The following is a 26581-nucleotide window of genomic DNA, read 5'->3' on the forward strand; positions in this document are numbered from 1 at the left end:
CGCTATCGCTATCGCTTATCTACGTTCGACTATATGAAGAATGCCCCTACACATCGTTTGGGTCATATAAACTGCAAAGATTCCACATGAATTTTAATTTTCGATTTGAATAAGATTGCAAAATCTTCAAACGCATTTTTCTCGAAACGTCATACGAACGAACAAAGACTCTTTTCACGGTTCGGTACTTACTGATATCTTTATGGTGTTACAACAGTTTACAGATCTGTTTGGCTTCTTCGAAAGCTTGTGAATTGGCAGGGGGTATTGAAACCTGTGAAGCTTTTTGGCTATTTACTTGCAAATTATTTAAAAACCTAAACCTGAATTAGTATTGAGAAAAATAGAGATCGTATACGGGCGTCCTGGAATAAGACCAAGTAACATCACTGACATCGGTATTGCGCACGATGCAATAATTTGCATGACGAGCCTGGACCGTTAGGATCTTATTTATTCTAACATTTTCGATGTCGTTGTTATTAACTTAAAGAAGAATGATAGACAATTGTCCGGGTTCTGGACGCATATGAAGTAGTGCGTTCGTCTCTACACATGCATGTCGCCGCATGCCTGTACTCGCTTTCTGCTTGCTATAGGTTCCAGGGCCCGTCGTCGTTCCGAGCAGGGAATCGGCCCGGCTGCTGAAAGCTAATTAGATTAAGGCCCTTGTCGGTCTCCCTGTCTTCGATTTTGGTGTGTCCCCGGAAAGTGACTAACTAACCTAACTGGGGGGTTATTTGACAGCAAGCTGCTCGAAATCCAACTTATTAGTCGTGCAAGTCTCGGTCCAAACGGTCATTTTTCGGTTCCTCGGTGGAAAAGAACTATCCGGTCCAACCCGGGTTTCGGATTTTTCGTTTATTTTCTGTGTCTCCAGACGGGATCGTCGAGAGCCTGTGCGGTGTGAGTGGTGTTGCGAATTTGCAACTTTAAGCCGAAGGACGCGCCCAGCCGTAGGCAGTTATTGTGCAATACTTCTTTGAGTGATTTCAACCAACCTGAAACTAAGCTTGTGAATTTCATTCCCAACCAAAGGATAAGTGTTTGTGGAAGTGTTTTTTCCTGTGATTCTTTTCCTGTATCTCCAAGTCTTCAACTTCAAGGGCTTCCGGATTGTAGCAGAGTGTCCTGATTTGTGACCGTAGCCTGAATCATCAAAAGTCACCACAATGCCTCGGGTTTGTAATTTTTCAGTACTTATCATTTAAGTAAAATTAATTACACCATGAAAATGTCTTCATTTTTCAAAGACGAGGGGAAGTCAATGTACCCAAACGCTTTAACAAATATTACCAACTCCTTGCATAATTCTCATGGAAACTCACGCCAGTAGGAGTAGAAAACAAACGGAACTCCCCACCGCGTGAACAGGGGGGAAGAAGGAGAAAAAATACATGCTGTGCTAATTAAATTATGTTGCGTGCTAATTCAATTTCTGATGAGTACGTTTTTGGTTTTTTTTTTCACTCAGCCGTCTATCATATTTCTTTTGGTGTTCAGTTTTTCTATGGGGCGAAGTGCGTAAATTTGGTTCTGGTTTAATTGTTATTAAAAAAAATAATAAAAATAAAACGATGTTCTTGTTAGTTTTGTATTAGTTCGCTCAAGCTTAGTACCTATAATTTAAAATTTAAAAAAATATTTTATCTTTTATTTCCCTTCAATTGACTTCTCAGTGAAATGTTATTCAACGTATATCTTGGAATTCTGTGGTCAGGACCATTCCAAGAACACAGAATGACAATGATGAACTCCTAACAAAAAGGTCACGAAACACGAACATTGATTTCGTTAATTCTTCATGAAATTTAATGATGATTGATGGTTTATAATTTTTGGTTTTATTGCTTAACTATTCGTCTAAAGTCTCAATTTTTGGAGCTCTATCATGACGTTCTGAGAAATAAATTTTAAAATTCTTTCAACCTTGTAGCTTTGAACAAATTTTCCTTTAGTCTGGACATATGGCAGAAATAATCATAAATCATAAAATCATAAAAATTTTACTTTTTTACAATAAGATGACTCAACATTATTCTTTAAAGCTGAGTAAAATCCTGAGAAGGGGGAAGGGGAATTTTTATACGCGACCCCGATTTTTATTATGGATATCGAATAGAGATGTACCGAATATTCGGTCGGCCGAATATTCGGCGCCGAATACCGCCGAAAAACCGTTAAGCCGAATATTCGGCTCACCGAATAGTTGAGCTAAGTATTCGGCCGAATAGGCCGAATAGGCCGAATATCTACTACAGACTTGTAAATTTTACAAATTTTTTAGATAATTTATAAAATACCCAAAAGTTATGTTGTAAAAGCCACACAATCATTGAAAACTTATGGTTTCTGCAGTTATTTACGAGGAAGAATGACCTTAATGGGTTAAATTCCTATAAAAAAGGAAAAACATGGTTTCAGTAAAACATCCAAGGTGTATCCTCGAACCTTTACTGAAGATCTTGCAGGAGAATGCTGAACCGTATCGTTTTAAACTTTGATTATAGATTATTCGAGATTTTCTGGATATATTTCGGCTTGCCCATAAATCCAGAAAAGAATTCAGATAAGTCGAATCTGGCCGGGATGTCCAGATATTGTTGATAACTTCCCGAGTTTTTCTAGGGTTTATTTAGATTTAAATAATCAAATAAAAAACTCAAATTCCTCTTAAAAATTTTAAAAATTTTGTGTTCAATAACAATTTTTTTTAAATTTCAAAATATACTTAAAGTTTGCCCTTCCGTTATTAAAAAAAAACGTCCTGAATGTCTGACCGTGTAGATACGTGTGGTTGAAAGTATTGTATGCTTAAAGCTAAAGATCATCAATTTTTCAACAACTATTTTGAAGATATTTTGCTCAAATTCGACCTTCATTAAATTCATTATCAAAGAAGCAATTTCAAAAAGCTTGGCATCTGTTTCGACACGTTTTATCCCAGATTTCACAGGAACGCAATTTCTTTGGTGACAAACGCCCTAGAAGCGACGAGTCATCTGATATCTTTTCAGTTATTGGTGACATTTTCAAAATCTGAAAGATCACTACTTAAAAAATATCTTGTAATACATAATCCGATAATATCATCTGGTTGAAAATAATCGACTAAAAACATGAGGGGTATTAATAAGGAAGAAATAGGAAGCATTGAAATAATCGCTTAAGTTTTTTTTTTATTAAAAACTCAATAGAATATTCGACCGAATATTCGGCCGAATATTCGTTTGGCCGAATAGTTGAAAAGGTCAATATTCGGTATTCGGCCGTTCGCCGAATACCACTATTCGGTACATCTCTAATATCGAATGTGACGTTTGAAAAAAAAAACCTTAAAATAGCCCAGATTTTGCCGTGATTTATCCACTACATAAGCAGTTAACATAATTTATGATTTGTGCGGCAAATAGAAAAGCTTGTTTTTGAGCTTGTTTCATCGGAATGAACTTGCAAATATTTTTTGGGAACTGTAAAAGTAGAATTTAACGCCGCTGATGCACCTCGATGAACAATTATTTTTCAAATGTATGTATATTATTAGAAATTGCACGGATAATGCCCTGTTTTTTAGTTGAATTTTTTTTTAATCCGATGTCCGGAATTTGCATGGTTTTTCGGTAAAATCTCCCGAATCTGCCTGGCCCGGGTACATTCAGAAAAAAAAATCTAGAAAGCTTAATCTATGAAGCCCTCAGAGTCAAAGGAGTATAAGGGTCGAATTTGAGTTAATAGTGGTGATTTTATCAGATTTTTTTACACACTTTCAGGTTAGTAAGATAATGACAAATTTTCGAAAAAAAGAAAATGGCGTGTTTTCTTGAAACAAGCCCTTTGGCTCCAAGCGCCTCATATGTATTTTTCTCTTTCATTTTTCCCAAGAGGATACTTGATCCTCTATTTTTTTCACTCACCGTCTTTTGCATTTTCTGACAGCGTGTAATTTCAAGTTTAAATACATATATGCTCCAAAATTTAGAACGATACATGAACACATAGATAAACTAGAAGCATTTTAGTGAGACTTAAAAAATTGTGGTATTTTCCAAGTTACAGGAGACTTGATCCTTAATGCAGGGTGCCCTGACCCTAGGCAAAAATCGAGTAAAATCCGAAGATAAAAAGTCCGTTAGCTATTTTCCACCATTTTGGTTTTTTGTTTCACAATTTGTAAGTATCAGACAAAGAGAATTCTATAAGTTTGTCTACTACCCTATAGTCATTGCATACTTTATGATGCAGTTTTCTAGTATGAGTGTGAGTATTTTTAGTCCTTTTAAACAGACAAATACAGGATGAACAGATATTAGTAAATTCATAATAATTAATGATCACTATCCATTCCGAAGAAAAAAATATTTTTTAGGACTCTAGGGATCATGGGTATGTTATGGGTATATAACATACATTTTGGAAAACTTCTTCTTGAAAAAAAATTGAGTTTACTTCTGCTTTAAAAATATGGCATTATCAAGTTCATATTATACTCTAACGATTGACAATTTGGAATCTATATTTTTGTTATAATTTTTTCATGTGGGAAATATTTTAAAGCCATATTTTGTTAAATTTTCAAACAATGTTAAAGAACTCAGAAATATTTGTTGAAATAATAGCATTATTGTTGTTTTGTTCTGTTTGGTACATTTTTCTTGAACATTTGATATTTGTAAGACATTCCTGTTTCGAGATATAGCTGAGAAATCGAGGATCCCCTAGGATCAAGTATTCTCATTCTCCCCTATAGTAATATCAACAAAAAAAGGCAATTAGTCGGTCAGGGTTAGGGCCCTAATGACTCCGTTTACTGTTTTGTTAATAAATTCAAAATCACTCAACAGATTATCATAAGTAATGTCAAATCTCTGCTATCAGATGCTTCCAAAAAGTTTTCGATATGATGTTTGTGGACTTCAGAAACTGACGATTAAATCTAAGTGTTGGAGTTTCTGAACAAAAATATCTCATTTTCTTGAAGATTTAATGAGATACTTTTGATTTATATGAATGCTTCTTTTGAAGATCGTGTGCAACAATTAAAAAATATGGGTTTTCATTTACCACAGATGGCTATATAAATAGTTTTAACAGTTTTAAACCTACGTTTTGCTCTTAATTTTATGAAAATTATCTCTATTTTATTAAAGACTTTAATTTAAGTGATAATATTTTACCCGGCCTTGCTCGGGTTCACATGAAATATGGATCAAAATGAGTCGTTTGACTTTTCGAAATTTGTGAAGCTTTGAATCGATCATTAAATATAACAAATTTAGTTGTAAACTTTGTAAGTTTTGTTAGTTTTTTTTAAGTTTTTATTGCGATTATTACCCTATTCCAAAAATCATTTTCAACCCATCATTTTTATGAAAACTGACATTTCCGCTGACACTTTACTGAAGATTTACTTTGTAGGTTTACAATTATTTGTATGTGTGTTTTACTCTGTTTAGTTTCACACTGTTTTATAACTAGATTTTCTTAGATTTTTAAAGTTCTGTATTGAGGGTATTTGTGAATTTATGATCGAAAGAACCGCCTAAAACGCATTTTATCAGGAATTTTTTTTCATCGACGGTTCACATTTAATGTTTTTTTCTGTGGACCTGAAATTTCAATTTAAAACATAGATTTGAAATGTTTATTTATCAAAATCGGTTTGAAATTGTAGAATTTATGTTTACTTTGTAACAACACTAATTTTAACTTAAAAAAAAATAACGAAACACAGTATACATCAGAGTTATGATGGTCTACTGTACAGTGTGGTTCGTTAAATTATTTGAAATTTCAAACATTTCTGTTGTAGCATATTAACAATAACTGCTAAAACTTTCATCGGATTTTGATAAATAATCACTTGAAATTTTTGTTTTAAATTGCTATTTAAGGTCCATAAAAAAGATTTTTAAAATGTTTCTTTGTCTTAAACCACCGATGAAACAAAAAAACTCCCAAATTTATTTCGTATTTCATCGTCACTTTTGTGCTGAGATTTTTTTAATTATCATTTTTGGATTCAGCGCCCCATTCTACATTAAAATTGATCATAATTTTACTTAGTTAAGAAATGCTGTAAACAAGTGTTATTAATGTAGAAGAGTGATCAATTTAAAAATCCTTAAAAATCAGCTGTTTGAATTCGCATTACTGAACGGTTTCAGTTTTTGCATAAGGGGAAATAAATAAAGTTTAAGGTATTCTATTAAAAAAATTCATCATTTTTTCTAATATTAAAAAATTTTCAAGAGTGAAAGTCAAACTGTAGACATGGGAATTGTATCATCTTTCGTATTCGAAATTTTTCTAATTTTCGATCTAAAAACGAGCTCGGTTTTTCAATTTTGGGCATGGTAGATTGTATACAAGATTTTTGCATGCAAGCTTTTGTTCAATTTGTTTCAATTTATTGAAAATTTTGATTATTTTATATTATCCCTCTTTCTGATGTTTCTACTCCAAGTGACAAAAAAAGGATTTCAAATTTGTCCCGGTCTAATGTGATGGTAAAACTAAACACATTGATGAACTACAATAACTGAAAGTTATAAATTTACCAATGAAATTCAATTGTACAAAACTGAAAACTCCAGATACAATAACTCAAAAGTTTGATGCGTCGGATTTGGTTTTCAATATTTTTCAGATAATGCAAGTCGAATATTTTTGGGTATTCCCGAATCCCGGGAAACGATGGAAAATTCCCGGAATTTTTTATCCCGAAAAATAGATCTGAATTTGCTGCTGATACTATAGAAAACCAAATTTTCATGCATATTTATCCAGTCTTTTTTCCAAAAATCCCAACACGACCTTAATTAGAAAAAATGGGTCAGATTCGACAAGAAAATTTATTGTCCTAGCATGATACCTACGTTACCTATGTTTTTGTCTAAGATTTTTTTTTTTTTTTTCAAATCACTGATTTATAAAAAAAATGTTTAATTCGTCCGGAAATCTGGTATTAAAAGTGAAATACAACAACGAACGAGTCTGTAAAATCAAATAAATCCAATATAAAAAACTCTACGAAAAAAATTACAATGGTTCGTTTCGCAATACTCATCCTTTAAAATTCCCGATTCGCAAACTGTGGGCAGTAGCAAAATCATCGGCAAAAAAGATAATATTTGCAACAAATGGGCAAAAATTTTTTGAGAAATTAAGAGATTCGCTAGTGAAAACTCTTTCTCAATTTTGTGCACTTTTTGCAGTCAATTTTGTCGGTTGATTTTCTAATAAAATTTTTATTCATTTTTTTTAATTCTATGTACAATGATTAGCTTGCTGCACTTCGTTTGAATAAAGAGCTTGTAATTAAAACATTTTTGTTTTAACCGTTTACAGCATGAATTATGGAATATGTTGAAACTTGTTTGTACAGTACGACAATGAATCTTTTAAACCAAATAAATTCAATAAAAAAAACTTTACGGGAAATATTAGAATGGTTCGTTTTGTAATACTCATCCTTTAAAATTCCCGATTCGCCAGTTGTGGGCAGTAGCAAAATCATCGGCAAAAAAGATAATATTTGCAACAAATGGGAAAAAATTTCTTGAGAAATCAAGAGATTTCATGGATAACCTAAAGTCTAGCCAACCAATTTGTATCGCTAGTGAAAACTCTTTCTCAATTTTGTGCACTTTTTGCAGTTAATTTTGTTTGTTGATTTATTCATACACTTTTTTTTAATTTTTTTTACTAAGTACACTGATTAACGGTACTGCACTTTATTTTCGAATAAAGAGCTTGTAATTAAACTATTTTTGTTCTAATCGTTTACAGCATGAATTATGTAAGTAGTTAAAATTTGTTAATCAGCAGAAATACCTCATTGTTTGGTTGGTTTAAAAATAAAGCAAATGTTTAATAACATTCAATTTGGCTAAATCATATGAAAATACACACATAAACACGTATGTACATTAAATTGCTGCCAAAAATGACTTTTTATTCCCATATGTTTTTTAGATGCCTTTTGGGTTACCTAGCATCAGTGTATAATTGAAGAAGGTTTGGTTGATTCCTGAATTAGCGCAGCGCGTTTCAATTTTGTATCCAAATTTGTATGGAAGAAGAAATTTTTGCTCATTAAATAATCCAGAAAATTCAAATAAGCTGGAAATGAAGTTGGTCTTTGATTTTTGGTTTTGACTATTCTTAAGTTTCATTTTTGCCGACATGACAAGCAGCCAATCATTTCATGAAAAAAGTTATTACTGTTCCAAAATAATGAAAAAAAAACTGAAAACATTGAAAAGTATTAAAAAATAGCAGACTTTGCATGCTAGAGTTTTTAATTATTTCATGAAATGTTTTAACAAAGGATGTATGAATCAATAAATTTCCAATATGCTAAGCAGTTTTTTTATTCTTATCCTACGGTTACACAGCTTTCAAATGAGCAGTCAAAAACGCTAAAATTTAAAAAAAAAAGTTGATTTTGAAAAAAAAAATAAAAAATCGAATATATAGCGACTTTTGATTGAAAAATTTGGTTTTCCCATACAAGTTTCCATACAAAATTAAAACTCGTTGCGCTAATCCTATTACTATTTCTGCCAGCAAAAACAATACACTCTGGGAAGAATGTTAACTTAAAATTTTAAATATTCTTGTTGTATTCGTGAAAGCGGTTTTTGAATTGGAGATATCCCAACAAATGTTGCTTAAGATCATATCTAAACCATTTTAGATCTAAAGTTATAGTCGAAATTTAGTTTTTTTTATTTAAATTTATTTCGTTCATCGGATTCTGAACATGGATCGTATTGTTCCCGTTTTCTTCATCAAATCCATCAGAGCAACAATTTCGATCTAACCATGAAAAGATTTGGGTATCAGATCAAGAACACGAAAGGTATGGAAAGGGGGATTGATTTCGTCAAATTTCAACGAATGTCCGAACCACATGACAGCCACACAAGCAAACACGTGCAATAGTTGACAGACATGACGTAGCAGCGTCGAAAAATTAAGATTGAAGAATAGAACATTCCGATGGGTAAATATTTAATTTCCTGATTCGGGCTCCGAGGTACCTGTCCGCAGTTCACGTTTCATCCCCCCATTCCACCCAAATTCAAAGTCTCGTTCCAGTTCCCCACCTACTCTCATTGCATTGTTGTTGCACCCACTGCGCGATAGTTCGGTTGAGTTTGAGCTTTTGCCTATACCTACAATTTTATATTTAGTGTAGCAAACGTTCGGTAACTTGTTAATGGGAGGTCGTAATTCGCTGGGACGTCAGTCACAGAGCAAAACACGGAGCTCGGATGGTTCGCGGGGCATAATCATACTGGGTAATAAAAAGACCTTTGCCTCTTTCGTCTCCCCACTTTGTTGAGGTGACTGTTGCATAATCCGATTCTCCCTATACCCTACTGCCTGCGCCAGCCCAAACACCCACAACTTCCGGCCGAACGCGCGCGCCCGGCGACGTCGACGACGAAAAAATAAACCAGGTGACTGCAACGGTAACAAAGATGTAATTACGATTGTCTGCTAATATATGCAGCATGCACGTAAATATGTACATGGCTACCTTTTTTCCTACCGTCCGTCAGTGATGTTGGTATTGAATATAGGTTTTTGTTATCTTGTAGTATAGAAATAGCGGTTGGCAAAAAAAAGCCGCGGGAACAATATCGGTTCGTTCAGATCTTCCACACCTGACGAGTCTTGGCTACTGTGCGGTGTGATGGAATTTCAGCTATTTTTTTTCCTTTTTTTTTCAGTGGACCCGTACTAATGTAAATTCTGAGGAAGAAATCTACTATGAAGCCTTGACTTTCAAATCAATATGTTTTTTTTGTTTATCGGACATCATTCATCAGAATATCGGGAATGAGTATACTTCATTTAGGTAGAACGCTTGATAATTCCAAACGAGGCAAAAAATCAATTAAAAAACAGTTTGGAAGCTTTCTCTCCTCCATCTGCATCCTGGGACTGGGAATCTTCCATTCAGAAGCCTTCTTTCAGGAAACATTTAGCTCGTTTCATCAATCATCATCTAGCAAAACCGCAGCAGCGAAAAAACCGCATTCGGGTGCCTGCTATAGGTACTTCGGGGCAATGACTAAACTGCATAAAATCCTGGAAAAAGAAACTTCCCGAACCGGAACAGCAGTGTTAGGGATGACTTTTAAATGTTTTCGAACACATGTGCTGCGTTTTACAATATTTCCTGGGATATTAACACGTGGTAGCAAAAAAAATAACGTAAAATGATGAGAATAATCACAAAAAATCCAGAACTTCGACAAATTCAACTGTATAGGTCAGATTAAGAAATTGAGATTGGGATGGGGGATTAAGAATTGAATCCAAACTTGTTCTAAAAGCTTCAGCACGTTACGGTGAAGTTATGATTTTATTAAGCAAAACATCTCAAAACTCTTTGATTTATATTTCAACTTGCTCTTGTTGTTTTTCCGGAACATTCAATCGTGACTTGTCAACGAAAAATCCGACAGAAGGATTAACCTTTTTTACCACTTCAACAATCGAAATGATCAGATTGGGCATGATTAAACGTTTCAAATTCTTTGCTTTCAATAATCACACATCCTCACTCTTTAATTCAAGTTTTAGCTCACCGTTAGATTTCCTAGGGCTCTAAGAACGATTTATAACATAAACCTCAGTCAAACAGATGGTTTGGTATATCTATTAAAGTCACTTTCCTAAATTAAAAAAAAAAAAACAAACACCGTCTCAGCCAATTTAGGCTTTACAGACTGAATAAATGACGTGGATAACTTAAGATTAACATTTAACATCCAGTACCGAGATTGGAATCGAACCCATGTCATCAGTGGACCACCGATTACCGTCTTTCCACGCTAACCACTCAACCACCGAGACGTTATTCATGATTCCCCTCAAAATTTTTAATCAATGAATTTATTCAACGAACGCTATTTCAAAAACCACAAAGACAAATCGTCATAAAATTTTGCACATGTAGACATTATATTGCTAGGTAATTTCACTGAATATTTAATTAATTTCTACTATCCATGCATTTAAAATTTATTCACAAAAAAAAGGTGTTGCATTTTTTTATTTCGAAAATACTATTTTTACCTGTTCTGGCTACTTTCCATTGTTTTTCTGATATCTATGATTTTGGAGGAATTGGAATCAATGAAACGGTAGAAAATGTATGAAAGTTAATTACTTTCCCACAGGACGCTTCAAATAACAAAGACTGATTAGTACAAAACAAAACACAAATGTGAATGCACATGACAATTTTTGTTATTACCGACACGTAATGGAGGTTATTTTTTCTCCTAAATTTGTTCAATTTCTCAAGAACTGGAAAACACATTTTCAAAATTTCAGGATCAAGGGTGGTGTACGATTTTTTTAAGGGGATATCTTTCCATACCTAGAAAATATCCATCATGAGCGTAATTTCCCTGTGATTCGGAGAATCAAGAAGGAACGGATTTAATCAATCTCAGTGTGGACGTAGTTCGTGTATAAAAATTCAAAGACAGAAGACAATCTGCCGTACCGTCAACTGGGGCTACATGTAACATTTTTCAACTTCAATGGCTTCTATAATCCTTATGCCTACAGATAGGTAATCATTCCTCTTGTACATCAAAAGTTTTAAGGTTGATGGGACACCAAATTGTCGTAGTCAGAAAAATTATTGGTTTTACCAGTTATTTTTAAATTTTCAAACACAAGCGATTTTCACCCTACTAAGAAAAAGTGGTAAGTTGCAACAAACTCTGTTATTGATGAAAAATCTATTGAAAACGTTTGAAAATTTAAAGTTTCTGATACATTTGTGATGTCATAACGCATAAAGCATCAATTGCAGTATTTTTTTTATTGATATGTTAGAATTCAATTTTACATTTATCTATCAAAAATATTTTTAAGGAAAAAGTGTAAATTTACTGCATACATTTAGGGGTAAAAAAAATACTACAAATATTCTATTAGCTTAAATCATGAAAATAAATCTTAGGATGGATGAACTTTGAATGTTAATAAACACATAATGCAAAATAATCATATCCCAACATATGGAAACGAGATTTATTAGGTTAAGTTCTGATTTTCATTTTGTTGCCTTTTGCCCCAGACTGGCAAGTGAATTATAAAAATATTTATTTAAAAAAATTGGTGATTGTCCGAAAAATATTTTTACTTCAAAAATGTTGGTATAGTATAATGAAAGCAATATAAAGTTTGTAGGTGAAATCATTAAGCCAATCCGTCATTCTGGATGATGTTTTTTACGGCATGGAAAAATGTAAAAATTTGTACATTTATTGCTCGATTTTTTAAATTTTTTATGAGAATCAGAAACTTTTGAAAACTCTTTCAAGATGTTAAAAACTATAATATGTCATCATCAATTTGTTATCATTCAATGATAACTTTATTAAAGTATATTGAAATAAAAATTGAATGAGTGTTGTGGTATACAAATGTTGCATCTAACCCTGCTTTTGCATGATGCCCCGTTTGACGGTATGACATCAACTAATACACTCGACCAGTAAATTTCTTTATCCATATTATTCCGTACAACCATATTGGCATCAATGCTCCTGTTACTGGTCCAGATTTTGAGTGGGCCTCGATTCACCCTATGGTGAATGCTGAAGAACATTTCATTTATATTTTATCATCATTTAATGCCGATTGAATAAATTATCGAGTTGAAAACATTCTTTGCGTTATCCCACACTTAACAAATTTACTCAACACTCAAAAAAATCTTCATTGTCCTTCTTCTTGATATGATATTGCACAAAAGTTATTTTGTAGTTTTTACACTCAATGGACGCAATGACTTAAAGTATTTTTTTTTATGTTTGGAAGAGAGAGACATTTCTGATATATTTTTATATAAAGTTACCAGATTGCACAGTTCATCCGGGTTTGCCCAGATATTTAATACCAAATTTGGGAAAAGTTCGGTCCGGCCCGATTGCCCGGATTTCATTGGAAAGCCTGGATTTTTCCCGAACGTATTCACTTTGTTTGCCAAACTGTACAAAAAAAACTGGGTTGTACATTTTTTTTTATTTATGGATTTTTTGTTTATTGCCGCGATAGATTGTGAACTTATTAATCGACTTTTTTCGACGAGTTTCCGAATGATTAAAACTTTTTTACCAGTTGTCCATACGTTTCGAGCTACTATGGGATTCGCTCCTCCTTTTTATTTATGCGTCCAACACGAAATTTTCATGCAAGTTTCATAAAAATAATCATAGAAGGTTTTTTTTGGAAGCTTAATAAACGATTTAAAATCTGCTGATAAATTTGGATGAAATAAATATGTTTTCAAGTCTTGTTCTTGATTTTTGTTGAGTAGTTCTTGGGTTTTGATCAAATTTGCCCGGTTATTACATTTATTTTTCAATTTACCTTCATGACCCTATGCAGATGCCCCATTTTAAGATACCCTTTTTCCACACTTAAAAAGTCTGGAACAGAAAATAATTGCTTCAGGTTTAAAAATAAAGTCTTCGTGTTGGCCAATGAACGGTTACGGCTTTAAAGTTTAAAATTTCCGAAAACTCCATCAAAAGATCCGTAGAAATGGGTTTTCAAAGCTTCCTTACTTGTTTATAGCTTTCTTAAGCATTTCAGTATACTAAAAATGCAAGTTCTTATAAATATTTGTAGGGAATGGTGGCAATGCATGTATGAGAAAAATCATAGAAATTTCATTGAAGGACTGAGCTTTGCAACAATTCAGCTCGACCGAAATTGATTTTGGGATGCCTCACAGCTCTCAAAGTTATGTTCCATCATCCTACAATCATAATCTAAGGGCAAATCAAAGTAAATCAGGGAAACAAAAAAAAAGTTTAAAACCAGATGATTTAAAAATGTTCAAAACGTCGAGATCTGGTGTAATTTACTAACATGAAATAATCTGACCAAAAATCGATTTTTTAAGATTTTTTTTATTTTTCTAGAATTTTTAGTGATAGGCATGTAAAATAAATCAAAACTCGCTCCAAACCTGGTAAAAATTCTAAAAAGATTGATTTTATCCAAAGATAATTATATTGTTTCCTTCTTTCGATGGACTATGGTTGTAAGTGAATTTCAAAATAAGATGACCTCCGTATTTATAAATTAACTTCACAAAAAAGAGTTTTGGTCCACCATATTCAATATAATTCAAAGACTTAATTTAAAACATAAATATGATTTTTTATTTAATCAAAATCAAAAACAATAAAATCGGTTTATCTTGTGTTCATGACATAATTGTACCGACATTTGAAACTGGCAACATACGCATGAAAGCCTTGGAGTTAAAAGGATATGCAAAGTTTGTCTTTTTTTAATTACAAGCATAGATTAATAGATGTACCGTAATATTTGCATATTTGAAAACTGTTTTCTACGTTTGAAAGCCTATGAATTAAGTAACAAGTAGGCAAAATTTTGTTTGTATATTTTTTTTTTCTGTGAGTAAAAATGTTATTACAAAATCTTAAAATATCTAATATTTCCAAGGCTCGCGAACAAACAGCTCACCTGTTGAAACCAAATAGCATTTAGAAGCAAACGGGTTTTTAAATGGGAAATTACAACTTTTTTTCTTTGTGTATGTATAGTTGTAGTGCTTTTTTAATATTCATTTTGTGATTAATTTTTGATTGTTAAAAATCAAGGACATTTTCCAAGAGTAAGCCCGTATTGAACAATGTATAAAAACCCTATCAAATGGTTAACTTTGAAGAAAAAATAAGATTGGAAATAGCGAGAGGGACTAGAGTAATGTGTGAAGGTAAAATTTCATTTGTAATTTGTAGCTTAAACTATTTAGCAATTATTTTAATTTTTGCCCCTAACTATATACACCATAATAGTTTTTTTCGATTATAAATGTTTTAAAAAGAAAATGTTAAAAAGCAAGGTATAATTGATAAACTAGCATTTGTAAATAATATAAAGGTGTTTTATATACTTCATGATCAAGAAAACTCGTTAAAACCTTAAAAATGAAAACAGATCAATGTAACCCCAAGCATCAATTCCTGAACAGCGGCGACTTCAATTTTTAAATCAAATTTAAAGTAGTCCAATAAATTTCTGCAACCATGTTATACGTTCATAGGAGTCCAGTACTGGTTTTAAAAATATGAAACATGCCGAATTCTTCTTAACAGGAAAAATAATCGAAAAATATTGAAAAAAAATGATCAATATTACCCCTGATTACGGTAAAAACTACAAGTAAGTAAACGTAAAAAAGTATCAGCTATTGTTCTGCTGATAGAGCTGGCGTGCAGTGAAAGTGTTCAAAATTTTCATAACAGAAATTTAATTATTTTTAATCGTTGAGAAGCTGTAACACATTTTTATGATAATATTTCATTGAAGATTACATTTTTAATGAGTTGCTTATTTATTTTCGAAAAATCTCACTTTTTATAAGAGTTTAGTTAAAGGTCCAATGAAAGGTACCAGTACAGTACCGAAATAGGAACAGTAGGTTCAAAGATGGAAATTTTTATCATCAATATCTATGCAAATCTGCAATTCTTATTGAAACTTACAGATAAGATCATGAACTATAAAAAAATTTCTTGAAAGATATAAACCTCCCGTTTGTTTATGAGAAAAGCATGATTATTTTAAAGGGGTAACATTACAATAGAGCTGTGGTCTTCGTGGATTTTTTTTTTAAACTCGACTGCAGAAATCTGGACGGTTCTTATTTTCTTTATAATAATTTGAATCCCGTACATCATAATTTGACCTGATTATTGTGTCGGCGCTTGGTGGTGTTCCTTTTTTCCTTTTTGTAAATATGTTTCATAAGTGGCAGAGCTGTTGAAAAAGGGCTCGTTCATCCTCCCACAGACGAGACCTTCCTTCAAAAGGGTGGTATCAAGCAAGCAAGCAAGCAAAAAACCCTCCACGGAACAATGTACCTAAGCATGCATACACGCAATGAATGATTGTCGCTTGTTCAGCAATTTTCCCTTTAATTCAAGTGGTTTTGCTATCAAACAGCTATATCCTGCTGCCCGGTTTCCACCCTTACTTGGGGGAGGATTTTCCATAAATGCTGCCTTTCCTAGATTAATTTTGAAATAAGGGAAAAGATTTCGATTTTGAGCATGAATTTAGAGATAAAAAATTTGAAATAACTTACTCATGTTTATAAGTAGAAGTAAATTTCATATTTGGAACGTCTTTTGGGGAAGCTTCCGATTCGATGGTGAAGAAGATCGCCTTGGAGTGATTATCGTAATGGGGTTTTTCCTTAGCGCTTCACCCATCCCATGTGCTCTAAGAAGAAACGGCGACGACGACGAGGACGTCCACGAGACTTTTCCGCTAAGCCGGAAGAGAAAAAAGTGTCCTAAAAACTTGCATGCATAACGGGTAGGAGATATGTAACAAGGACCACTTCCTTCGATTTCCTTCCTTTCCTCCTAAACTTCTTCCGGTGCGGGTCCTTCTCCTACGCTAAGCACACCCCTTTTCCGATTGTTATCCAACCAAACGCGTTCGATCGGTGTGGTGAAGGCGTTTGTATTTAGGTTGAGGTATCCCTTGTCTCCAATTGGAAAAAGGAACTGTTTTTTTGTGCTTTGCCTCCAGCTAAGATTGACAGTAGATAACGTTTCGGCACTTTGCAATGATAAAGCAAGGGAACGAAACCAACTATGTAGGTACCAGAACCGGAAATGGGTTTTTGAGGGCAGCAGCTCTGCTGGAAAGAAACGGTAAGTGCCGATATGGCTTAGTTACTTTCCATTGGATTCAAGCTTGTCTTATCGATTGCGATGCGATCGTTCGGGAGTACCTACTGTGTTAAAGTAACTGGCTAAATGAGAAGTTATTCGACAAACATGCAGTTTCAAATTCGAAACACATGAATCATTTTAGTTTTTTTTTTCAAATATAATTGAAAGTATATCTGTTTTTTACTCAAGAATCGAATTTTGAAAAAAAAAAAAAAACGGGAACCTAAGCACTTTCAGTTTTCCAGATGCATTTAGCTAACTCAGCCAACAAGCTATAATAAATGCATCTACAAACAATGTGGAGTATCTTAGGCTAAGGCCATTCGAACGGGGGTGTGGCGTTGGTTTAGGGGATTAACCATCCCTCCCCTCCCCCGCCTTGGAGATTTTTTCCAAGTAAAATTTTTAGTTCAAAAAAGGAATTTACCATAGTAATGGGAAGTTATTTGATCCCAAAAGGAGTTTTGAAATAAGTTAAACATATAAGAACATGTGCCAAAAACGAACAGGGTCGGTATATAAATTTTTTGAGTTTAGTATGGACCCGTATTTTATGATAATTAATAACCTAGCATAGGAAAAAGTCGAGAAAAAAGGCCACGTGTTGCTCTTCCCTGATCTAGATAGTTCAATTTTCTTAATTTAGAAGAAAACTGAGGTTTTGGGAACCACTCTATTTAAGCTAGCTAAATTAATTATTTACAACATGGGTGCCCAACATTTTACACAAGCGGGCCAAATTTCAGAAATGAGATTTACCCGCGGGACAAAAAACAAATTGTTGTGAAATATTCAAAGAAAACAAATATCAAAAAATGCTATTAATTTTTTTTTTGCCTAGGTTACATCGAGTATAGATTTATCTTGATAATATTCATTTTTGTTATATGCATATTTTTACAAATTTTGCTCCATTTGAAAAATAGTGGAGTTATTACGCTATACAAAATGAGTTATCCGTCCCAAATTATGTATGTACGTCAATCTGTTCAAGAGATTTAGAAACCTCTTCGATTTATTCATCCCAGAAACATCAAACCGTGTGACTACAGTGTCAAACATTATGTCATTTTTATGGTCTCCAAATATAAAAAAATACCGGCCACTCATCAAAATTTTCTTCTTAAAAAAAATTGATCGACAAAAAAACCGCAGAATGGAATTGTTGTTAAAAGTAACGTTCACAAGATTTTGACATTTTAAAGAATAATTTTTCAACGAACTTTAGTCATATCATAAATTAATCATAGTTCTTTTAGAAATTGGACAGTTACGAAGGCGTGTATCTCAAAAACAATTCGTTTGATCTAAATACTTTCTATGAAGGAAATGCAGGTAATCTTATGATAATTCTTGAAAAAAAATTTATCGTTTTTTGTTAGAAAAAATAACTAATTTATTCTTGGTACCTCCGATCGGCCTGCGCACACTTTTTTTATCAGTTTTTCAAACTGATACTTTTTCTAATCTGTATTTTAGTGGGCTATATCCTCCTTCTTTAATTTCTGATACTTCTCGGTCCAATACTTCTCTTTTAAAAGAAACTGAGGACAATTTAGTGGATACAGCTGTTTCAAAATTAACAAAACCTGATTATTTTTGAGTCACTTTAAAGCGTTTTTAATTAAATTTCTTCTTGCAAAATCTGACAATAATATTTTGAATGTCCGGGTACTAGTAAACGAGCTATTAGCAAAACAAAAAGTCCCATTTCTAAAAGAACAAAGCCTTAATATTAAATTTTCAAAGCATAATAACCTTTTTAGAGTAAAAATTTTGTAAAAAAAAAGTTTTGATGTTATAATGTTGATATGATTCGGTAATTTTTTTTAACGATTTTTAAACGATTTTCATACGATTTTGAAACGATCTTTCTATGTTTCTGAAGCTTTCTAAACCCTTCAATATTAAAATTAAAGTGCACTTGAATGCTCTTCATACACTGCCGGTCAAAATTTTGGGATCACCCGCTAAAAAACATGGTTATCACTTTAAAATATAATTTTTTGTATGAATTTATGAAAAAACAACAATTCCTAAGCTTCCAAATGAACCCTTCAGATCTGCAATACGATGTTAGATGAGAAAGATATGAACGAGATAAATTTGCATGTTTTTAAAAGAATGATCCCAAACTTTTGGCCGATACACCATACTGAGGGGTGATCCCAAACTTTTTGGACGATAACTTAAGTGTCTATTTTATAAATTAAAAGTACATTCTTAAATTTTTGCACAAAATTTTTTGATTGTGTTTTGAGAAGTATAGAATAAGGATTCTAATGCAACTCAAATTTTGATACTTGGTTCACCCTATCGCGAGATGATCGGCTTTGAATATTGAGTGCGATATTTTGAAAATGTTCTAACTTTGGGTTCAGTCTAAAGTACAAAATTAAAACATTATTTTTAAGCAAAATACCTCCGAAATAGCTATTGCTCGTTATCTTTCAAATAAGATCAGAAGATTTGCATTATGTCCTAAGACGGCTGAGATATAAACGATCAAAATTTGCATGTTTTCAAGCGAGTGATACCAAACTTTTGGCGGCAGTGTATCAATGTATTGCAATGCAATGTAGCCACTGAAAACCAATCGGAAAACATTGAAAAATGTGTGATGGTGTTAACAGCTAATCTGTCAAATTCCGTACAATTTTGATAATTTAAAAATTACATTTGTTTTTTTTTTTATTCAGTGACGGTAACATTTTTGAAAATTATATGAGGCCCTCAGAGCCAAAGGGGTATAAGTGCAAAAATGATCGATTTTCAGTAAATAATACCGAACAATTCTCCATGTTTCAAATTTATCCTTAAAGATTTCTTAAATTATATTGGCATATTTTAACATTCGAAAGAAAATTGCCAATGTTCGAAAAATGTATGAAAACAGTCGAACAGCACAGCTGAAGCAAATCGTACTACTATCATAAAATTATTTTTGCATGTAAGTTATAGATTAGCAAGTCTTGAAATATTCCAATGAAATGACCTTCAATCAAATGTCTGTCCTTTGCCGAAATTTATTCGGGGTTACCAGTAACTTTGTGTCTCCAGAAGACATAGTTTTGCAATGATTATTTGAACATTCAGACAGAAGAGACATCCACAATTTATGAAATGAGGATTGCAAAATAGAAAGTTTTATAAAATAGAAACTTGCGTTCAAAACTAAATTCCTTTAAAAAAATTTTATTATTATTTTGACTTTTTGTTGTAATTAGAACATTTTTATTGTTTACCTGAATTATGTTCGTACCAAGGATTCTGGAGGACGATTATAAACTCTTAACGTGTTTCACACAAGACTACATTCTAGTTTATTATTTTTCAACATTGTGTTAATATCGAATATTCCTGCATTCGATAATAAAAAATAATTTATGTTAACATGAGTGAAGTACGAAAAATGTTTTTCACTCTTGAAGGGCTCAGCATTTCTTACGAAGCTTTGCTCTATTAAGAGCAACTTAAAAAAAAAATGAAATGGTGCACGATATCATTATAAAATTAAAACAAAATAGAACACAGCAATTTAAAAGCTTGTTATTTTTAAATTATTATTATACACTAACACGCTTTCGGCTTATATCAATTCAAAGAATTTTCTGTTATCTTTGTTCTAAATTTAATTAGTGTAGAATCAGATATATTTATCCATATGTTATATGCGGACCAGAAAAACGTTCAATTATTAGAACATAGAAAGAAAAATATATTTATAAATTTTTACATTTTCATTTTTTGTAATATACTAGAGATGTAGTGAATTTTTATGCTAGTTTTAATGGCATTGCGGTGAACGTTACGACGAAAATTCTTTTATAGAAGAATTACAGACTGAAAATTAAATGACGGATAGATAAAGCAGATGCTTAGTAGGAGAAAATTTACAGATGTTGAAAATGAGCCAAGAGCATATTTTATGGAAAGCTTCAAAGGTGCGTTCTAGATCCTTTGTCCCACATCAGTTGAATGGCTGAGAGAAGTAATAGCGAGAGGCGCAATTACGTTCACCCATACATCCAACCCGATGGATTGGTAAAGCACGTGCTTCCCAATCGGACGGTATAATCAACGGTGACTATTCGTTAAAAGAATAGATGTAGTGAATGCCCAAAACAAACTTTGGATTTTTGAAATATTCCTTGGTTCTTAAAATAAATGAAAGCTCTAGCAAGCAAAGCATGCCATTTTTTGAATACTTTTTAATGAATTCAGAATTTTTCTTATTATGAAATTATTTTTTACTATAACTTTTTTAATGAATTATAACTTTTTTCATGAATTATTACTTTTTTCACAAATTCTCCCTATAACAGCAAAAAACTGAAGTTTAAGGGGGGAGTAGGGTCTAACACTTTCAAAAAATCGATTTTTTTTCTTTATTTTCTTATTGTAAAACATTTCAAGAATGTTGTGTCAAATTTTCAAGTCAATCGAAGCAAAATTTTAGAAATTATAGGCTTTTATCTCCTCTTATCTGATACTGCAAGAATGCAAGAGCAGAATTTCAAACGCGTTTTTCTCGAAAGCACATTTTTAAAATCAGTGGACATCGTCATTTGAAAACTACTTCACCGATTCTTTTCAAATTTGGAACATATTTTCTACATACAAAATACCAAACCCCAACAATTTTCTTTTTTTTTTACTTTGGGGAGATTTTACAGATAAAAATGGCGGATTTTTTCGTGAAAAATCGTAGTTTTTACTTTAAACAGCCACAAAAATTTCATAATTTTTTTTAAGTTAAATAATATCGTTGGGGTCCAGAAAAACATCTACTCAAAATATTTTGCTCTGATTTCTTGACTTCAGATGATTCTGTGCTGAGATACAGCGTCCCCCGCAAATCCTGTTTTCTAAGGCCGTTGACATAGTGAGAGCGATGCGATGCGAATAGGCGAACGCGGCCAATGCGAACTCGAGCGGTGGAACAAATTGATATCTGCTTCGCCGCGTTGAGTATGTCAGGTTTAAGCGATTCGCATACATTTTCTTCAAATGTGGTTCGCCGCATTGAATCGCATTTGCCGGTTCGCATCACATCGCACTCACTATGTCATCGGCCTAAAAGTCATCCTCGAAAGTGCTCCGTCACCGGCTCATTTTTCAATATTTTTCTACGAAAAAATTATTTAATGTTCTTTTAACAATGCTTTGTATAATGCAAGAAATTTGAATACATTTGTTTGAACGATAGCTCTAAAAAAAATTCTTGAAAATGGTGTTTTTTTTTACCCGTTAGACCCTACTCCCCCTTTAATATAAGCAAAACCAATATTTAAAGACAAACTCCATTTCAAGCTTATTTCAATTTCCTGGATGATTTAATACACACACATTCCTGCTCCCACGCGATGCGCCAATTCAGGAATCAACTAAATCATCTCAAATTTTACACTGATGCTTGGTGACCCAAAGGGCATCGAAAAAACATACGATATCAAAAAGTCAATTTTTGTAGCGGTCTAAGACGCATATTACCCACATTTAGTAACACTTCTCCCTACTGAAAAAAATTTGACAAAGTATTGTTGCGGATTCGTATATTTTGAAATTTAGGGTTCGAATTTTATCATTGTGCATATTTTTGTCGCTGAACTCTTGTTCTGTTCTATTTGTGGTAAAAGGCTTTCGGATTATTGATAAAAACTTTGAGTTTGTTCAAAATCATTTTATACTAATAATAACTTTCTTGATATTTTTAATTAGATAACAAAGAAATTAGTTGTTATTTTAATGGAGCCGCATGAAACATACGTTGGGTTTAGCTTATTATTCGATGTTCACTCGTAGACTTGTCATTATTTCCTGTCATCATATTGACTAACTTCAGAAAAGCGACGGTAAAGCAACCTATAAAGTTTAATTTTTTTCTAAATCGAGACTAGCCGAGTTGGATAATTAAGTCGAGTGCTATACAAATCGAATTTAACGACGAGTTGCATATAAAAATGTTATTTTATAACCTTGTGAAAATCAAGTTACGATACCTGCAGACAAAGTTTGTAGTTTTTCTTCTGAAGATCGTTTGTAGCACAGGCAAATTTGTAGTTTTCGACACTGTTTTGAAAACTGTATAGGAAATTACAGTATGCAAAAAAAAAGTTTATCCACCCCCAGCAAAAAACTAAATTTATTCCAAAAAAACCAGACGGAAAAGTAAAACACAGTTAATTGTTGTTCAGTTTATTATTGTTTATGTTAAAAAAAAGTCAATTCATTCAAGTTCCAAATAAAAAACATATTCTGTTGCATTTGAGATATATAGCTAAAAAAAGATTAAAAAAAATAACGCAAAAAAAGTTTATCCGCCCCTCTGGCTCACATAACTTTAGTACTTCGTGTAACCTCCTTTGGTTCAATAACTGCTTGACATCGTCGTGGCATCGATTCAACAAGCTTAGCAGTTATTTCCGGGGTGATTTTGTCCCATTCAGTTGAGATTACCTGCCGCAATTGCTGGATGCTTGTTGGTTTTTGCTCCTGAACCTTAATTTTCAAAATTGATCAGAGATGCTCGATCGGATTAAGGTCGAGAGACTGTGCTGGCCACTCCATAACCTTGATTCGCTTTTCTTTGAACCAGTGTGTTTCGGATCTCCGTCTTGTTGGAACGTATATCTGCGCCCCAACTTTATCTTATGTGCAGACGCTGGTAGTTTCCGCTTCAAAATGTCCAAATAAACCTTCTTGGTCAGGATTCCATCGATGAATTCAAGTTCTCCAACGCCGGATCCCACACCATGACTCTACCTGCAAATGAAAATCAAAGTTATGCTCAGTTGGCTGAAAAATCAATCAATCGCACCACCGCCATGCTTGACTGTAGGCCGCAAACACTCCTTTTTCAAACTTTCACCGATTCGCAGCCATTTTCTTGTGATACGATTAGACCCAAATAGCATTACTTTCGACTCATCTGACCTAATCACCTAATGGACGGCCCCTAGTCCATAAATGATGTCACGCAAAATTTGGAAAAAATAGACCCCCCCCCTTGTCACATATTGTCGCAACTTCCGTCACCCCCCTTTTTGTATTACGTCACGTTTTTATAAACCCCCCCCCCCCCCTCCCCTCGGGGTTTAATTTTGAACTGTTAAGAAATTTAATTGAAAATGAATCATTATTTTTATATTCATCAGTTTTATTCAAATAATTGAAAAAAAGGTTACCAACTTTTAACAAGCCTTCAATAATTGCTTAAAACACATTTCAATCATTAATCAAAAGATTATTTTGATGACTTTCCATATCAAAGACCGGGAAAGTCGAGGCAGTAGCTGCAGCATTAGCGACAATGTCTGAGAAACCATTCAAATCTAGTTCCTCTTCTTCAATTAATTCGCAATCCAAATCTTCTCCACATGTTAGAATTGCCAAGCATTCCTGTTCAAGTTTTGCCACAGTCAAAGTGTGGCGGACTTTCCTGATTGTTGCAGTGAAGGTTTCTTGGGAACTTTCTTATGCTCATAAAGTTTACGTAGTATAATTTTATTGAATTTAGGATATAATTATTTGTTTTTGTTTTGCCTTTTTTTTTGTAACAGTATGTGATGTCACGTTCGCTGACCCGGTTTTGTGATGTTCAACAATCAAATTTCGGATGCTGATCGGAATTTGTGCTTTTTTGGGCATTTTGCAACCAATTACTTCCAATTTTGAACACGAAACACGAAACGAAAATTCCAAGAGCGCTAAATGACAGCTAGACACAAGGTTTACATTCAAGAAAGCTGCAGGCTACACACTAAAACTTTGTAAAACACACTTAAATCGTAGTATCCATTTGAGGGTGGATAAACTTTTTTTGCGTATTTTTTACCCTTTTTATAATTTATCACACAAAACCCCGAGAAAAGATATAAACGCCATATTTTCAATAGCAATATAATAAATAAATATAAAATGATAAATTGTGGAGGAACATTCATGGAATCAACTTGATTTTCACCAGAAAAACATTACAATTGTAAATTTGTGAGGTGGGTGGATACACTTTTTTTGCATACTGTACTTCATTTCGACACTGGTTTTTTCGGTACAAAAATCAGGTCTTTTCAAAACCAAACTTCGTAGCAAAAAAACAAACATTTTACTACGGAGTTGTTAAAGTTAAATTTTATAATCGTTTACCACTTTATTAATACGATTTACTTCTGATAACAACGAAATTCACATTTAAAGTTTCTTCTTGAAGATCTTCTTTATAACATCACCCGAAACCGGAGCTTGAAATTTTTCACCCGGATCAACCAAAACGGAAGCCAAATTGTCTCAACTCATCAAACCCGCTTGGTCCCTGCTACGAGCTGCTGACTAGTTAACCCCAAAGTGCACAATATGACCATTTGGCAGGGAGAGGCGGGGTCGCGCAGTAAATGGGTTTGTCAATTAGCTTTTGCTGTTTGCTTACACATGTGTCATCTCTTGAAAACATTGGCCAAGGTCCATTTCGAAGTGGGTAGCGGACGGAGCAGAAGCGACATCAGTTTTCGGGAAGCGCATCAGCAGCGATGTGTGCCAAAATTTCGTCAATTTGGGAACAATATGATTTGAGCCGGGATGAATGGGTTACGCTGCTGTTGTTGTTGTTCTTTGGTGGGTCATTCTGGCTATTTTCCAGAGGCACATTCGTTATCTTAACAATGTTTAGCGAACATTCATAGTGACACACACACACATCAAACGAGGGCAAAAAGGAAACAGTGGGCTGTCAAAAAAGTTCATTGGCATTGGCCGCTGCTTCGGGTTTTTGTCATCCGGAATAATCTGGCAAATTTCGATGCAATTATAGCTATGCTCAGACAGCGAGCATTTAAATGGATGCCATCTTGCAAATGGAAGTAGGTTTATGTATCAGTTTGAATAGGACTATCATTTATAATTTATTGTATAACACTTGATTGAATGTCTTGAAATATGACTTTTAATATGTTTAATAATCTCTGAATCATAAGTAGAGCCCCTTCTTATTGATTTTTAATTAAATGAATACTATTCTGATTTCTTGTTAAAGATAACTGGTTTGAGCAAATTTAAAAAAAAATCTTTAACTATTCTCTACAGCTATTTGTAACTACATACTACTAAGAGTCTGCATTTAAGTCATTTTTTAATTGACAACTTGAAAATAAAGTGTTAAATGAATAAATTGGGTGCCCGACTGTCTAATTGAGTCAAAATAGGGTATAAATAATTTGCCTTCCCCATTATCCCCTTCCATCGCGCTTGGCACCGTCACAAAACCTTTGTCTCCAAATCTAATGATGCTTCTTCGCCACTCGCATGAAAATATAGACTCATACACACAATTTTCCCGCTTATGATCAACGACGTCGACGACGACGGCCAGACGCGGCCATAGCATCGCAAACTTGGGGCACTCGAACCCCCAACAATAATGATGGCAACGTCATTCTCCATATAGAATCATACTCGACCACTATCCAATTTCCCACCGCCAAGTGACCCTTCCAAGCCATAGATGTGCTATATTTTTTCTCGGTTTTCTTGGCCGAAATGCATTAGTGTTACGATTCGGAGCTGGAACCCCCTCCCTCCCCCTGCTTCTTTTGCTCCTCTTTAAGCCACCCTCCATCAACAAGAAAATAATCTAGCGAAAAAAAAGGTGGGGGACACACATATAACAATGATGATGCCGAATGACGATAATCTGGAAAACAAATAGTCGTTCATTTTTATTGTTCTGAAATCGCTTCCCCAGTCCAGTTTGGCGAATGTCGTCGTTCGGACGTTTCAATGTATGAGAGAGAGAGTATGTATTTGCGTGTTGACACTTATAG

General features: G+C 33.5%; 1 protein-coding gene and 1 long non-coding RNA gene across 3 annotated transcripts in view; one reads left to right on the forward strand and one right to left on the reverse strand.

Annotated features, from left to right (window-relative positions):
• Nucleotides 1–747: 747 nt before the first annotated feature.
• LOC129740732 (chaoptin) overlaps nt 748–26581 on the forward strand; it is a 290271-nt gene continuing 264437 nt past the window's right edge. For both annotated transcript variants that reach the window (XM_055732525.1, XM_055732526.1), the window contains exon 1: nt 748–1181. In XM_055732525.1, the coding sequence (XP_055588500.1) occupies nt 1173–1181 (9 nt within the window). In that variant the 5' untranslated portion in view covers nt 748–1172. The remainder of the gene's footprint in view (nt 1182–26581) is intronic.
• The window catches only part of LOC129740734 (uncharacterized), a 129708-nt gene continuing 125650 nt past the window's right edge, over nt 22524–26581 (reverse strand). The window contains exon 4 of the long non-coding RNA XR_008736356.1: nt 22524–23528. This is a non-coding gene — a long non-coding RNA (uncharacterized LOC129740734). The remainder of the gene's footprint in view (nt 23529–26581) is intronic.

Source organism: Uranotaenia lowii, chromosome 1, assembly GCF_029784155.1.
Source record: "Uranotaenia lowii strain MFRU-FL chromosome 1, ASM2978415v1, whole genome shotgun sequence".
NCBI classification, from domain to species: domain Eukaryota; kingdom Metazoa; phylum Arthropoda; class Insecta; order Diptera; family Culicidae; genus Uranotaenia; species Uranotaenia lowii.